Source organism: Salvelinus alpinus, chromosome 8, assembly GCF_045679555.1.
Source record: "Salvelinus alpinus chromosome 8, SLU_Salpinus.1, whole genome shotgun sequence".
Classification (NCBI taxonomy): domain Eukaryota; kingdom Metazoa; phylum Chordata; class Actinopteri; order Salmoniformes; family Salmonidae; genus Salvelinus; species Salvelinus alpinus.
Genome location: NC_092093.1, coordinates 69387369 through 69401429, shown reverse-complemented (window position 1 = coordinate 69401429; position 14061 = coordinate 69387369). Strand labels below are relative to the sequence as shown.

The following is a 14061-nucleotide window of genomic DNA, read 5'->3' as shown; positions in this document are numbered from 1 at the left end:
CCGTATTTCTGTGTTCATGTTTCAGAACAACATATGGATTCTTTACACATTCAGAATAGTGATGTTGAGGGAACATAGAGTCACTCTACAAATTATTATTAACCCAAACAGTGTGGAACACATCCTATAAAATAATGACTATAATAATAATGGTCATGATATTATTATTTTCAATGACATTCTCATCTAATCTCTTCAGTTTTAGTTGGAAAGGAAAGGGTTAAAACTGAAGAGAAAAAAAGATCCAATCAGGATTGTTATTTGCTTGTCTCTGGGGAGATAAATCTAGCTAGCTAAATCAGCCGTTGGCTAGGCCATCAGAAGCTAGATTCAGGCATCTGCTATTCAAATGTTTTAGGGCAAAATTTTGGAGTGACAGTGGAATCAACCAATCAAATTCTGACTTAATGAGTGGGACCATTTTTATAAAAATGTATGGAAACTTCTAAATAAATCCCTGACAGTGTCACCAGCAAATCACCCCCACACCATAACACCTCCTCCTCCATGCTTTGTGGGAGGAAATACACATGCGGAGATCATCCATTCACCCACACCGCCTCTCACAAAAAAACATAGGTTGGAACCAAAAATCTCCAATTTGGACTCCAGACCAAAGGACAAATTTCCATCGGTCTAATGTCCATTGCTCGTGTTTCTTGGCCCAAGCAAGTCTCTTCTTCTTATTGGTGTCCTTTAGTAGTGGCTTCTTTGCAGCAATTCGACCATGAAGGCCTAATTCACACACTCCTCTGAACAGTTGATGTTGAGATGTGTCTGTTACTTGAACTCCGTGAAGCATTTATTTGGGCTGCAATTTCTGAGGCTGGTAACTCTAATGAACTTATCCTCTGCTGCAGACGTAACTCTGGGTCTTCCTTTTCTATCGGCGGTCCTCGTGAGAACCAGTTTCATGATAGCGCTTGATGGATTTTGCGACTGCACTTGAAGAAACCTTGAAATTCTTGAAATGTTCCGCATTGACTGACCTTCATGTCTTAAAGTAAGCATTGACTGTCGTTTCTCCTTGCTTATTTGAGCTGTTCTTGCCATAATATGAACTTGGTCTTTTACCAAATAGTGCTATCTTCTGTATACCACCCTTGCCTTGTCACAACACAACTGATTGGCTCAAACGCAATAAGAAGGAAAAAAATTCCACAAATTAACTTTTAACAAGGCATTAATTGAAATGCATTCCTGATGACTACCACATGAAGTTGGTTGAGAGAATGCCAAGAGAGTGCAAAGCTGTCATCAAGGCAAAGGGTGGGTATTTGAAGAATCTCATATATAAAATATATTTTGATTTGTTTAACACTTTTTGGTTACTACGTGATTCCATATGTGTTATTTCATAGTTTTGATGTCTTCACTATTATTCTACAATGTAGAAAATAGTAAAAATAAAGATAACCCTTGAATGAGTAGGTGTGTCAAAACTTTTGACCCGTAGTGTATACTAAAGCATTTGTGAATATTCTATAGGAATATAGAGTGGGAAAGCAGCCGTGCGTTTGGACAATTAATATACACTGCAGTAAATAAAAAACAGAATAAAAACATCTGTTTTGTCCAGGACCGGAGTCTACACAGACCGTTGCGCTATAGCCAATCAGAACTACAGTAGACCTTTATACAAACAAGCCATTTGCCACACAGGCCCGCCATCATTCACTTTGAACTGGACTGTGTGTTTACAGTCAGTTACAACAGCGCGACTTTAGATCCTTAGAACGCATTCGCCAAAAGCCGCAAAATACACCTGAATGGATTTCTGCAAATATGTTACTTTACATTTGGGAACTTTACAGTTCTATAGATTAAACAACCATGAAAAGGTGTGCTCTCTCTCCCTCAGTTATGCACATCAACGACAACAAGATCAACAACTAGTGCTAGCCAGAGCAAGATGAGCTAAAATCTAATGAAGGACCATTAGATAAACCCTCTGAAACTTTTTCAGCTAGTTGGCTGTCAAAATCGCACTGATAAAAGATGGGGAATTGGAGCCTCCTTGTCCTTCTGCAGCTTGCCTGCCAATGCATGCTTGTCCCAGCCAACTGGCTAAAGATGGCTTGCTTGCTAGCTAGCTACTTCCAGACACAAATGAGAGAACACCTCACTCTGACCATTTTACTCGCTGTAGCAGAGCTAGTTAGACTATTTACATGTTATCTAGAGCATTCTTGACAAACTATGAATTTTTTTGCCAATGTTTACTGACACCGGATATATTCAGCAGGTGTTGCACGTTCATAAATTCATCAGTTGTTCTGGGCTCAGGCACACTCAGACAAGAGTGCTCTGAATTTGGAGTAGATAGCCAGAGTGAATTTGCGAACCCAAGAGATATGATAACTGTTTAACAGTTGTTCAAGTTCTTGCTAGCTAACCAAATGACACCTGCATCTCTAGCTGTGTATAGCCACCGAAAAACAATATGAGGGGAAAAAATCAGTCAGTCAGTCACTCCTCCAACGACATGACATCCTCCTAGCAGCTAGCTAGCTATCAAGCTAACATTAGGGTCTGTGTCTTTAGCTTGCTACATAAATAGATACGCTAGCCTATTAGCCACGTTATGACTGACTTGTGATCATTGCCCTTGCCAGCTGTGATTTACAACCTGATACCAAGAAATGTTTTGGTGAATTATATGAATCATGGATTGAACTGCATCCATCTATTCTGCCAACAATGCCTTAGTGTACGTCATGGAACATTGAGTCAAATATAATACATTTTTAAAACCCCTTATGAAGTTTGTTTTGTAGCATAAACTAGGAATTTGATATTTTTGACTGATATTATGATTGTCTTTTTGTTTCATATATGCAAAGTAGTTAAAACGCTGTCATTTTCACTCTCAAAATCACACTTTTTAAAAATAAAAATGTGATGGTCTAAGTCCACAACAACAATTAACCATATCAATCTGATTGGGTGGTTCTGTCAGGGCCTGGCTCTCCAGTTGGTGGGCCTCTTCATTCAGGCCCATCCATGTCTACGCCCCTGATGCAAACAGGCATGATGACAATTGCGCGTCACAAATAGCCTACTAACCAACACTTAGGACTTACCTTTTTCACACCCATTGTTGACTTAGTTACCATTTACTGGTAGATATCATACGTTGAAACGTCTTTCCTACCCACCGGGCTACCGAGGTCGTTCTTCTGTGAGCTGCTCCATGGCAAAACCAGCTGAGAGCTGCACACTCTTGCTTCCTGCAGATGATATTCAGCTGTAACTAGGCTATGTGTGCGGCACGCATGTGAATATATTTAATGAGCTTTGCGATTGTGTTGGCTACTTTGTGCATGATATCTCTATTGTACTACGTAATTGATAAGTCGTATACCTCCACTACACTAATTTTGATACGCATCAGTAGGGATTAAGAAGTGAGTATAAGCAAAAAAATTGTATAGGGTTTATACCTGTGTATAGCCTCCACTTGTGTTTTACAAAAAGTGACCTCTCCTACATGAGTGAGCTGGTACTACGGTTGATGTCCTTTCAGAATCACCAACCTGTCACACACTGAAGGTCTATAGGTTCACCACTGCGCAAACATATCTATAAAGGCTGTTAAGATATGTCACGCCCTGACCATAGAGAGCTTTTTATTCTCTATGTTGGTTAGGTCGGGGTGTGACTAGGGTGGGTCATCTAGGGGATTATGTTTCTATGTTGGCCAGGTATGGTTCCCAATCAGAGGCAGCTGTTTGTCGTTGTCTCTGATTGGGGATCATATTTAGGCAGCCATTTCCCTTTGTGCTTTGTGGGATCTTGACTATGTATAGTTGCCTGTTAGCACTATTCTTAGCTCCACGTTTCGTTTTGCGATTTATTGTTTTGTTTTGCTGTGAGTTTCACCGAGAAATAAAAAGAGATGTGGAACCCAGATCACGCTGCACTTTGGTCCACTCATTATAACGATCATGACAAGATATTAATGTTTCACGAAAGGTGTGTATATATTTGGCCTGGTGAAGCGGTTTTATGCGCTGACTGAAAGGAAGCTGATAATTTTGTTTTTTACTCTGCTGGTCTCCGGAAGAAATGACATGTCCTCACTGTCCGAGACCGAGTCAAGACGGAGTACAACTGTATCCTACACAGAGACAAGACCGACAGTCAATATGTGGTCTCAAGTATTACACAGCATTGATGTCTACAGTACCAGTCCTCTCGCTCCCACTCTCCATCCCTCTTTACCTCTATCCCTCCATCCTTCCGTCCCTCCTTCCCTACCTCACTATCTCTCACTGTCTGTGTATTCCCTCTCTCCACCTCTTCCTCCTTCCTCTGTTCTCTCTAGTTGTTAGGAAACATAGACCACACTTTTAGAAAAAAGGTTTCCAAAAGGGTTCTTTGGCTGTGCCCATAGGAGAACCCTTTTTGGTTTCAAGTATAACCCTTTTGGTTCCAGGTAGAACCCTATTGTGTTACATGTAGAACCCTTTCCACGGGGGTTCTACATGGAACCCAAAACAGTTATACATCAGTTGTTCTGGGCTCACTCTTCTCTGGGGACAGCCAAAGAACCCTTTTTGATTCCAGGTGGAACCCTTTTTTGTTCCAGGTAGAACTGTTTTGGGTTCCATGTAGAACCCCCGTGGAAAGGGTTCTACATGTAACACAATAGGGTTCTACCTGGAACCAAAAGGGTTATACTTGAAACCAAAAAGGGTTCTCCTATGGGCACAGCCCAAAAAAACTTTTAGGTTCTAGATAGCACCTTTTTTTCTAAGAGTGCAGAGCTATTCGATTGAGCTTCTCATAATTGTAGGAGAGCAGAGAGAGAGGTATGACAGAGACAGAGAGAGAGCGAGAGAGACAGAGAGATTGAGAGAGCGTGAGTAGGAGAGGAGTGAGGAGTTCCTCTGTACAGTTTAACACGCTGAGACAGGCAGTGTGTCTGGCTGTATGTCTGTCTGACATCTCTTACTGAATGTTTGTGCTTCTGGTCTAATAGAACACCGCCTCAGGCCCTTATCAACAATCCTTCTCTCCCTTTTCTCTTTATCTCTCTTTCTCTCTCTCTCTCTCCCTGTCTCTTCCTCTATTTCCCAGGTGCCTGTAATGATTTAACCTGTAATTTATAAAGACCAAATACTTCAAAGTGTTGCTGTGTTTGGGTGTTGAATATTTTAAACACGTTTTTTGGCAGCTGGTTGCAGTCAGAAGTCTTAGTTTTTCTGTTATAATATCTGTGGACAGTTTTTGTTTTGTCTGTGTGTGTCACATCTTCTCCTGCTCCTCCCCTCGTAGCCTACGACATCGCCGGAATACTAACCACCGTTCCTGGGATTCTTCATTACGCACACCTCACAGTCATCATTACGCGCCCCTGTTAATCATTATGATTCACACCTGGACTTCATTACCTTCATAATTTCCTACCCTTTATATGTCACGCTCTTATGTTCACTCACCAGTTGGTATTATTCTTGTGTACCGGCGTGTAGCCTCATAGAATTGTGTCGTTCTTGGTTTTGTTGTTTTATTGAATGTTTCACTTGCACCTGCTTCCCGACTCACAGTGCCATTATTACAGTGTGTGTGTGTTCCAACTCATAACAACCTACCCTTCAAAAGTAGACCTTTTCTATGAGCTGGTCAGTACAGCAGAGACCACTAGATACACAACTAACAGTGTCAAATGAAATACACTCTCCCCACAGCCCTAGCCTACTGACTGTCTCATTGACCTGCATGGCAGAGGATATGTATGTATTGAACAAAGAAATGTTAACTGAATCCTGCAGTCTGGAGAGAACAATAACGCAGGTGTGTGTAGGTGCTCCGCATCGATACAGGTGCACTGTGTGTGTGTGTGTGTCAGTTGGAGACCACACCCTCTCAGGTGAGGCAACAGCAGATGGGCCATGAGACAACCCTGCAAGATCAAACAACTTATACAAGAGAGAGAGAGAGAGAGAGAGAGAGAGAGAGAGAGAAAACTCTAATCGTCTCCTTGTCCTACAGGCCCCAGGGCTGGTAACAGTACACTACACTAACTCAGACACACAATACACACAGCTTCTATGGAGGGGTCTTCATGTCACTCAACTCCTATGATAAAGACTCGTAAATTCTTCAGTAACGGACATGAACTTAACGTGAAGCAAAACAAAACGTCAAAAGTGTCTACGGATAGTCTTTTAATGGTTTTCAAACCTCTCCTCGGGGACCCCCAGACATTTCACAATTCTGAGCTAGCCCGGAACTAGCTCACCTGATTCAAGTGGTCAAGGGCTTGAAACCTATAACTACCTATAACTACACACAAGAAGACAGTGGAGGGAGCAGAGGAAGAGTGCAGGAGAGGAACAAGAGGAAATGATCTCATTCACAGTGTTTTTTATGCATGAGAGCAAGTCCCCTTTCATTCTCTCTCTCTCTCTCTCTCTCTCTCTCTCTCTCTCTCTCTCTCTCTCTCTCTCTCTCTCTCTCTCTCTCTCTCTCTCTCTCTCTCTCTCTCTCTCTCTCTCTCTCTCTCTCGCTCTCTCTCTCTCTCTCTCTCTCTCTCTCATCCATGTCTCTCTCTCTCTGATTAGGGCAGCTTTAAAGCAGAAGGTCACTTATCATTTTAATGGACTCACACACTCTCTCTCTCTGTCCCAAAACCGTCTGTTATTAGCTGCAGATTGACCACTTTACTCTGATGACCTAACACCAGGGGGACTCTGTCCTGAATGGGAAATAGGACGAATTAAAGGACTCTATTACCACGCACAGGGACACCACATTTAGGTTTATAAACAGAAACATTGACAATTTAGTCTTCATCTCAAACACATTCAACTGTAATTTCACCCCAAATGCACTTACCATTTCCAAACACTTCTCTGCTCCTTTTGCTGTGAAAAAAGCTGTGAACTTGTATGTGTGTGTGTCTGTTTGGTGCATCCGTGCACGTACGTGCGCACGTAAAGGTGTGTTGTGTGTGCTATAGTGACCTTTGTGGCTAGTTGTTCTGCTGTTCTATTCAGGTCTGGTAGACACACACCTTTACGTTACTCACAAAGTGTGTTGGAATTCAAACCTGTTCTCTTTCGTGTGCACGCACACACACATACAAACTCACACACAGACGTGATGGCAGGGTCGCGCAGTTCACAGAGGACTATTCTAAACTCATGCCTATGGTGCATGTGCTGATAAATCTAGGCTAAGGACGTTGTTTGGGTCTGGGGGATCAAGTGCTTTTAGTTTGACACTTTTCCTGACTGATGTTAGTAGTAGAGTTAAGATTTGGAATAATCGTTTATTTCTGGTCTGTTTGCATTTTGAGCTTTGTTTTTGCTTGTAGTTTGAGGAACAGAGGAAAGTAGAGGGGAGGTGAGGAATGGTGGAAAGACGGGAGAGAATAGAGAGATGAGAGAGCAGAGCTGTAGAGAGGAAAGCATAGGAGAGTTGGTGAAAGGACAGGGGAGAGGAGATGAGGGGTAGTGGAGGATAGGGATTTGAGCTGGGGGTGTACTGGGCTGATGTGTTGGGGTCGGGAGGAAGAAAAAGGATTTAGGGTGGGGGTGAGATTTCAGATTGTGGCTGGGGATCAACTCATTCACCCGCCCAAATGGCTTTCAAAAATCTATTTCACACATACACACACACATACACACACACACACACATACGCACAAACCCTGTCACAGGCGTAGAGATCAGTGTACTATCGATCCGCTTCTGGCCGTGATTAAACCGAATACACACACACACACACACACACACACACACACACACACACACACACACACACACACACACACACACACACACACACACAGGTCGGTCTCCTCTGTGAGCCTCATCAGTCTGGGTTGGAGATGATGGCTTTGGAGACTGATATGAAGAACCACCATTAAGCCACTTAACCACCTAATGCATCAGCTGCTGCAATCCACACACATGCACAGGCACACCCGCACACACATTCGGACGCAATACTCCCCTTGAAGACTTTCCGAGTAGAAAAGCCCTTACATGGTCAAGAATGACCTGTGAGCTATGGTATGTGTCTATCTGTGTGTAGTACTGGGTGCTGGATCTGTGTATTAATAATTAAGAGTCTATTGACGCACCCGCGTGTCAATCTAATTAACATAATAACAAACTCCTCATCGCAATCCGTCAGTTTAAGCCAGAGATATCTGTTTTTTTGCATGTGCTGTGTCTCAATCCACCGCATCTGCCTGTCAGCCTTCCGCATTTGCGGTGGAAAGTGACAGAGCTACAGCGCTGTTTGTCAGACCAGGAGACTTCACGAAAGTTGGTCTTCTCACAAAAACGTCTGTAGTGTCCGAACTGTTTGGCTACTAACTAATATGACCACTCTATGGAAAGATGAGACACTTACGAACCTGATGGTATTCTCTGTTTGGCTCTACGACCTCCAAAAGCCCCCCTGGACTCGTCTGAAGTTGGTACCGCCGACGTGCCAACTTCTGTCTGTAGCGTGCAAACTGGGCTACAATCGAATATGACCCCACTATGGAAAGGGGAGACTCCCACAAACACGATGGTGTTCTTAGATTTGCTCTATGACCTAAAGGTAACCCATACAAATTCATTTAAGTATGGAGGTTTTTTGTGCCTAGAGGAAAGACACTTCAAAACCTTAATTAAAAAATGTACTGTCTTTTTTGGGCCATTGATGAATGTGTTATTCAATGCGTTTCTATGGGCTAGAGTTGTAAAGGCCAAATGTAACATTTTATCAATTAATTTGAATTCATGTTTTTATACATACAGGGGGACCTAAAATTCTAAATTAAATAGCTAAATGATCCATGGTATGACCATAAAACAATTACATATGTTAGCTTAGTAGAACCCCCTACCCCCCACAAAAAAAGGTTTTAGAGGTTTTCATCTGTGTGTATCTCTCCCTATCTCTCTCCCCTGTAGGAGCTGCAGTTTGAGAGACTGACCCGTGAGCTGGAGGCAGAAAGACAGATTGTAGCCACCCAGTTGGAGAGATGCAAGCTGGGCTCTGAGACTGGTGGAAGTATGAGCAGCATCAGGTAACACACCTGTCTGTGTGTGTGTGTGGTGTGTGTGTGAGTATTTTGGGATAGGGGGGTTGTGTGTGTAGAATGGCCAGCTAGCTCCCAGGGTGAAACTCTCTTTATAAGTATTCTCTCAGGGGGACACATTAATCTGTGACACCCTCTGACTCTTTGACACCTTAAAATGAGCTGAGAGGATAATTCGTTTTTCCTGTGTGTGTGCGTGCGTGGGTGTTTGTGTGTGTGTGTGTTGGGAATGGGGGGTTGTGTGTGTAGAATGGCCAGCTAGCTCCCAGGGTGGAACTCTCTTTATAAGTATTCTCCCAGGGGGACACATTAATCTGTGACACCCTCTGACTCTTTGACACCTTAAAATGAGCTGAGAGGATAATTAGTTTGTCCTGTGTGTGTGTTTGTACATGTGTGTATGTGTGTGTGCATGCACGCACACACTAACTGTCATCATGGGAGCGTACTTTAATGTTCCAGTGTTAATTAGTTAATTAATTAGTACATTAGTACAACCACGGCCCTAGATTGTCCAAAAACAGTTAAATTATGTTTGCCAATTATGAGTATGACCTTGGGATGCCAAAACTATTGGCAAATGGTTTTCAGAAGACGAGAAAGAGCTCCTAATGAAAAGAGGGAGGTAGGAGAATGAAGGAAGGAGGGAGGAGGGGGGCAGAGGAGAGGACGTCAGTATGTGATTAGCATGAGAGTTAGCTTCTGTATGCTAACAGCTCTGAGCAAGAGACAGTGGAATGGAGCCGTACTAAATTCAGACTGTGTGTGTGTGGCAGCTTCAGGTGTCTCCCTCTGCTTCGTAGACAATGCAGATAATGATGCATTACATTATTACACATTACTTTATTCAGTGATAGAGATAGAAGGAGAGGCGATACCGGTGCCCCCTGGCTCTGTACCATATTGGCTCTGTACCGGTACCCCTTGTATATAGCCCTATTGTTATTTACTGCTGCTCTTTAATTAGTCTTATTCTTATCTCTTACTTTTTTTAGGTATTTTCTTAAAACTGCATTTTTAAGGGCTTGTAAGTAAGCATTTCACTGTAAGGTCTACACCTGTTGTATTCTGCGCATGTGACAAATACAATTTGATTTGATTTGATAGTAGAGGGTTGAAGTTTGACTCTTCTGACTGTTAACAAACAAAATCAAAGTTTATTTGTCAAGTGCGCCGAATACAACAGGTGTAGACCTTACAGTGAAATGCTTACTTACAAGTAAAAAAAAAAAAAAGGTATTAGGTGAACAATAGATAAGTAAAGAAATAAAAAACAACAGAAGTGAAAACAACAGTAAAAAAGACAGTGAAAAATAACAGTAGCGAGGCTATATACAGTATTGAGGCTATAACAGTAGCGAAGCTTTATACAGGCACCGGTTAGTCGGGCTGATTGAGGTAGTATGTACAAGTAGGTATGGTTAAAGTAACTATGCATATATGATAAACAGAGAGTAGCAGCAGCGTAATAGAGGGGTTGGGGGGGGGGGTACACACAATGCAAATAGTCCGGGTATCCATTTGATTACCTGTTCAGGAGTCTTATGGCTTTGGGGTAAAAAGTATTTTGATCCTAGACTTGGCACTCCGGTACCGCTTGCCATGCGGTAGTAGAGAGAACAGTCTATGACTGGGGTGGCTGGCCTCCTCCCTGTAGGCTGTCTCATCGTTGTCGGTGATCAGGCCTACCACTGTTTTGTCGTCTGCAAACTTAATGATGGTGTTTGAGTCGTGCCTGGCCACACAGTCGTGTGTGAACAGGGAGTACAGGAGGGGACTGAGCACACACCCCTGAGGGGCTCCAGTGTTGAGTATCAGTGTGGCAGATGTGTTGCTACCTACCCTCACCACCTGGGGGCGGCCCATCAGGAAGTCCAGGATCCAGTTGCAGAGGGAGGTGTTTAGTCCCAGGATCCTTAGCTTATTGATGAGCTTTGAGGGTACTATGGTGTTGAACGCTGAGCTGTAGTCAATGAATAACATTCTCATGTGTGTGGAGTTTGGAGTGCAATAGAGATTGCATCATCTGTGGATCTGTTTGGGCGGTATGCAAATTGGAGTGGGTCTAGGGTTTCTGGGATAATGGTGTTGATGTGAGCCATTACCAGTCTTCATGGCTACAGATGTGAGTGCTATGGGTCTGTAGTCATTTAGGCAGGTTGCCTTAGTGTTCTTGGGCACAGGGACTATGGTGGTCTGCTTGAAACATGTTGGTATTACAGACTCAATCAGGGACATGTTGAAAATGTCAGTGAAGACAACTGCCAGTTGGTCAGCAAATGCCCAGAGCACACGTCGTGGTAATCCGTCTGACCCCGCAGCCTTGTGAATGTTGACCTGTTTAAAGGTCTTAGTCACATCGGCTACGGAGAGTGTGATCACACATTCGTCCAGAACAGCTGATGCTCTCATGCGTGCCTCGGTGTTGCCTGCCTCAAGGTGAGCATAGAAGTGATTTAGCTCGTCTGGTATGCTCGTGACACTGGGCAGCTCACGGCTGTGCTTCCCATTGTAGTCTGTAATAGTTTGCAAGCGCTGCCACATAAGATGAGCATCGGAGCCGGTGTAGTACGATTCAATCTTAGCCCTGTATTGAGGCTTTGCCTGTTTGATGGTTTGTCGGAGGGCATAGCAGGATTTCTTATAAGCTTCCGGGTTAGAGTCCCGCACCTTAAAAGCAGCAGCTCTACCCTTTAGCTCAGTGCGAATGTTGCCTGTAATCCATGGCTTCTGGTTGGGGTATGTACGTACAGTCACTGTGGGAACGACGTTCTCGAAGCACTTATTGATAAATCCAGGGACGGATGTGGTGTACTCCTCAATGCCATCGGATAAATGCCGGAACATGTTCCAGTCTGTGATAGCAAAACAGTCCTGTAATTTAGCATCTGCTTCATCTGACCACTTTTTTATAGACCGAGTCACTGGTGCTTCCTGCTTTAATATTTACTTGTAAGCAGGAATTAGGAGGATAGAATTGTGGTCAGATTTACCAAATGGAGGGCGAGGGAGAGCTTTGTACGCGTCTCTGTGTGTGGAGTACAGGTGATCTAGATTTGTTTTCCCCATGGTTGCACATTTAACATGTTGATAGAAATTAGGTAGAACTGATTTAAGTTTCCCTGCATTAAAGTCTCCGGCCACTATGAGCGCCGCCTCTGGGTGAGCGGTTTCCTGTTTGCTTATTTCCTTATACAGCTGACTGAGTGCGGTCTTAGTGCCAGCATCCGTCTGTGGTGGTAAATAAACAGCCACGAAAAGTATAGCTGAAGACTCTCTTGGAAAATAGTGTGGTCTGCAGTTTATCATAAGATACTCAACTTCAGGCGAGCAAAATCTAGCTGCACCAGCTGCACCATTTGTTGTTTACAAATATGCACAGACCGCCCCCCCTTGTGCTGTTTTATCTTGCCGGTGCAGCGTATATCCCGCTAGCTGAATATCCATGTCATCATTCAGCCACAATTCCGTGAAACATAAGATATTACAGTTTTTGATGTCCCGTTGGTAGGATATTCGTGATCGTACCTTGTCTAATTCATTGTCCAATGATTGCACGTTGGTGAGTAATATTGACGGTAACGGCAGCTTTCCCACTCGCCTTCTGCGGATCCTTACGAGGCACCCCGCTCTGTGTCCTCTGTACCTGCGTCTCTTCCTCTTGCCAATAATGGGGATGTTGGCCTTGTCGGGTGTTAGCAGTATATCCTGTGCATCCTGCTTGTTGAAGAAAAAATCTTTGTCTAATCCGAGGTGAGTGAACACTGTCCTGATATCCAGAAGCTCTTTTTTGCCATAAGATACGGTGGCAGAAACATTACGTACAAAATGAGTTACAAATATTGCGAAAAAAAACACATAATAGCACAATTGGTTGGGCGCCCCTAAAACTGCTGCCAAACTGTGTGTGTTTGTGTGTGTTGAGTGTGTTTGTGCATGCATATGAATGTGTGTGTGTGTTCCAAACTCAGACATTGTGGGCTCCCATGTCAAAAGTAGAGATGTACTCCGGAAGAGATGGTGTGTGTGTGTGTTCCAAACTCAGACATTGTGGGCTCCCATGTCAAAAGCAGAGATGTACTCCGGAAGAGATGGTGTGTGTGTGTGTTCCAAACTCAGACATTGTGGGCTCCCATGTCAAAAGCAGAGATGTACTCCGGAAGAGATGGTGTGTGTGTGTGTTCCAAACTCAGACATTGTGGGCTCCCATGTCAAAAGCAGAGATGTACTCCGGAAGAGATGGTGTGTGTGTGTGTTCCAAACTCAGACATTGTGGGCTCCCATGTCAAAAGCAGAGATGTACTCTAATAAATTCAGATCCACTCCAGGGGGTCCTCATTGTGTAAGAACAGAACTCCCAGATGGCTGGCTGGCAAGGCAGAAGGATGGATGGAAAACAGTGGAAAATAAGTATCTTAAATATGTTCTTATCAAACTCTCATGCCTCTGGTTTAGATACAGTAATATTTGGGAGGTTCTGGGACCAGCTTTGACCAATGACATAACACCATAACCAATCATTGGTAAGGTCAGCTGATTGGCCTACTGCTAGCCAATCTTCTGTCAGAGAAACTAGTGAGTGAAGCATGTCCATGTTGTTCTATGGACTTAGCGTGATCTGCATTCTGTGTGTTAATCTCATGTTGAACACTGAGCCTGTATGTGTCATCTCTCCAGGACTGTGTATGTGTGTGTTTGCATGTGTATTGTGTGTATGCAGGAGCTTGAATGTGTGTGTGTGTGTGTGTGTGTTTGTGTCTATGTGTGCATTGAATGTGTGTGTGTTTGTAGCCTCGATTCTAGTCCACACATCAGGCCTGGCTGAGGACCAACCCAGCTGGCAGTCGTTCTCCTAGCTGCCTGTGCGATATTGTGATTGCCGTCTGCGCTACTGCCTGTGTAATAATGTGATTACTCCCCATATGTGACGGCTTCGCCTTGCTAAGCTTTGTCTAATCACTAACAGTGTGTGTGGGGGTTATGTGTATGTGTGTTGTGTGAGCGTGCGTGTG

At 43.6% G+C, this 14061-nt stretch overlaps 1 protein-coding gene across 1 annotated transcript in view; it reads left to right on the top strand.

Moving 5' to 3' along the window:
• LOC139583600 (catenin delta-2-like) overlaps positions 1–14061 on the top strand; it is a 400634-nt gene that overhangs the window by 113784 nt on the left and 272789 nt on the right. The window contains exon 3 of the mRNA XM_071414857.1: positions 8922–9037. Coding sequence (XP_071270958.1) covers positions 8922–9037 — 116 coding nt within the window. The remainder of the gene's footprint in view (positions 1–8921; positions 9038–14061) is intronic.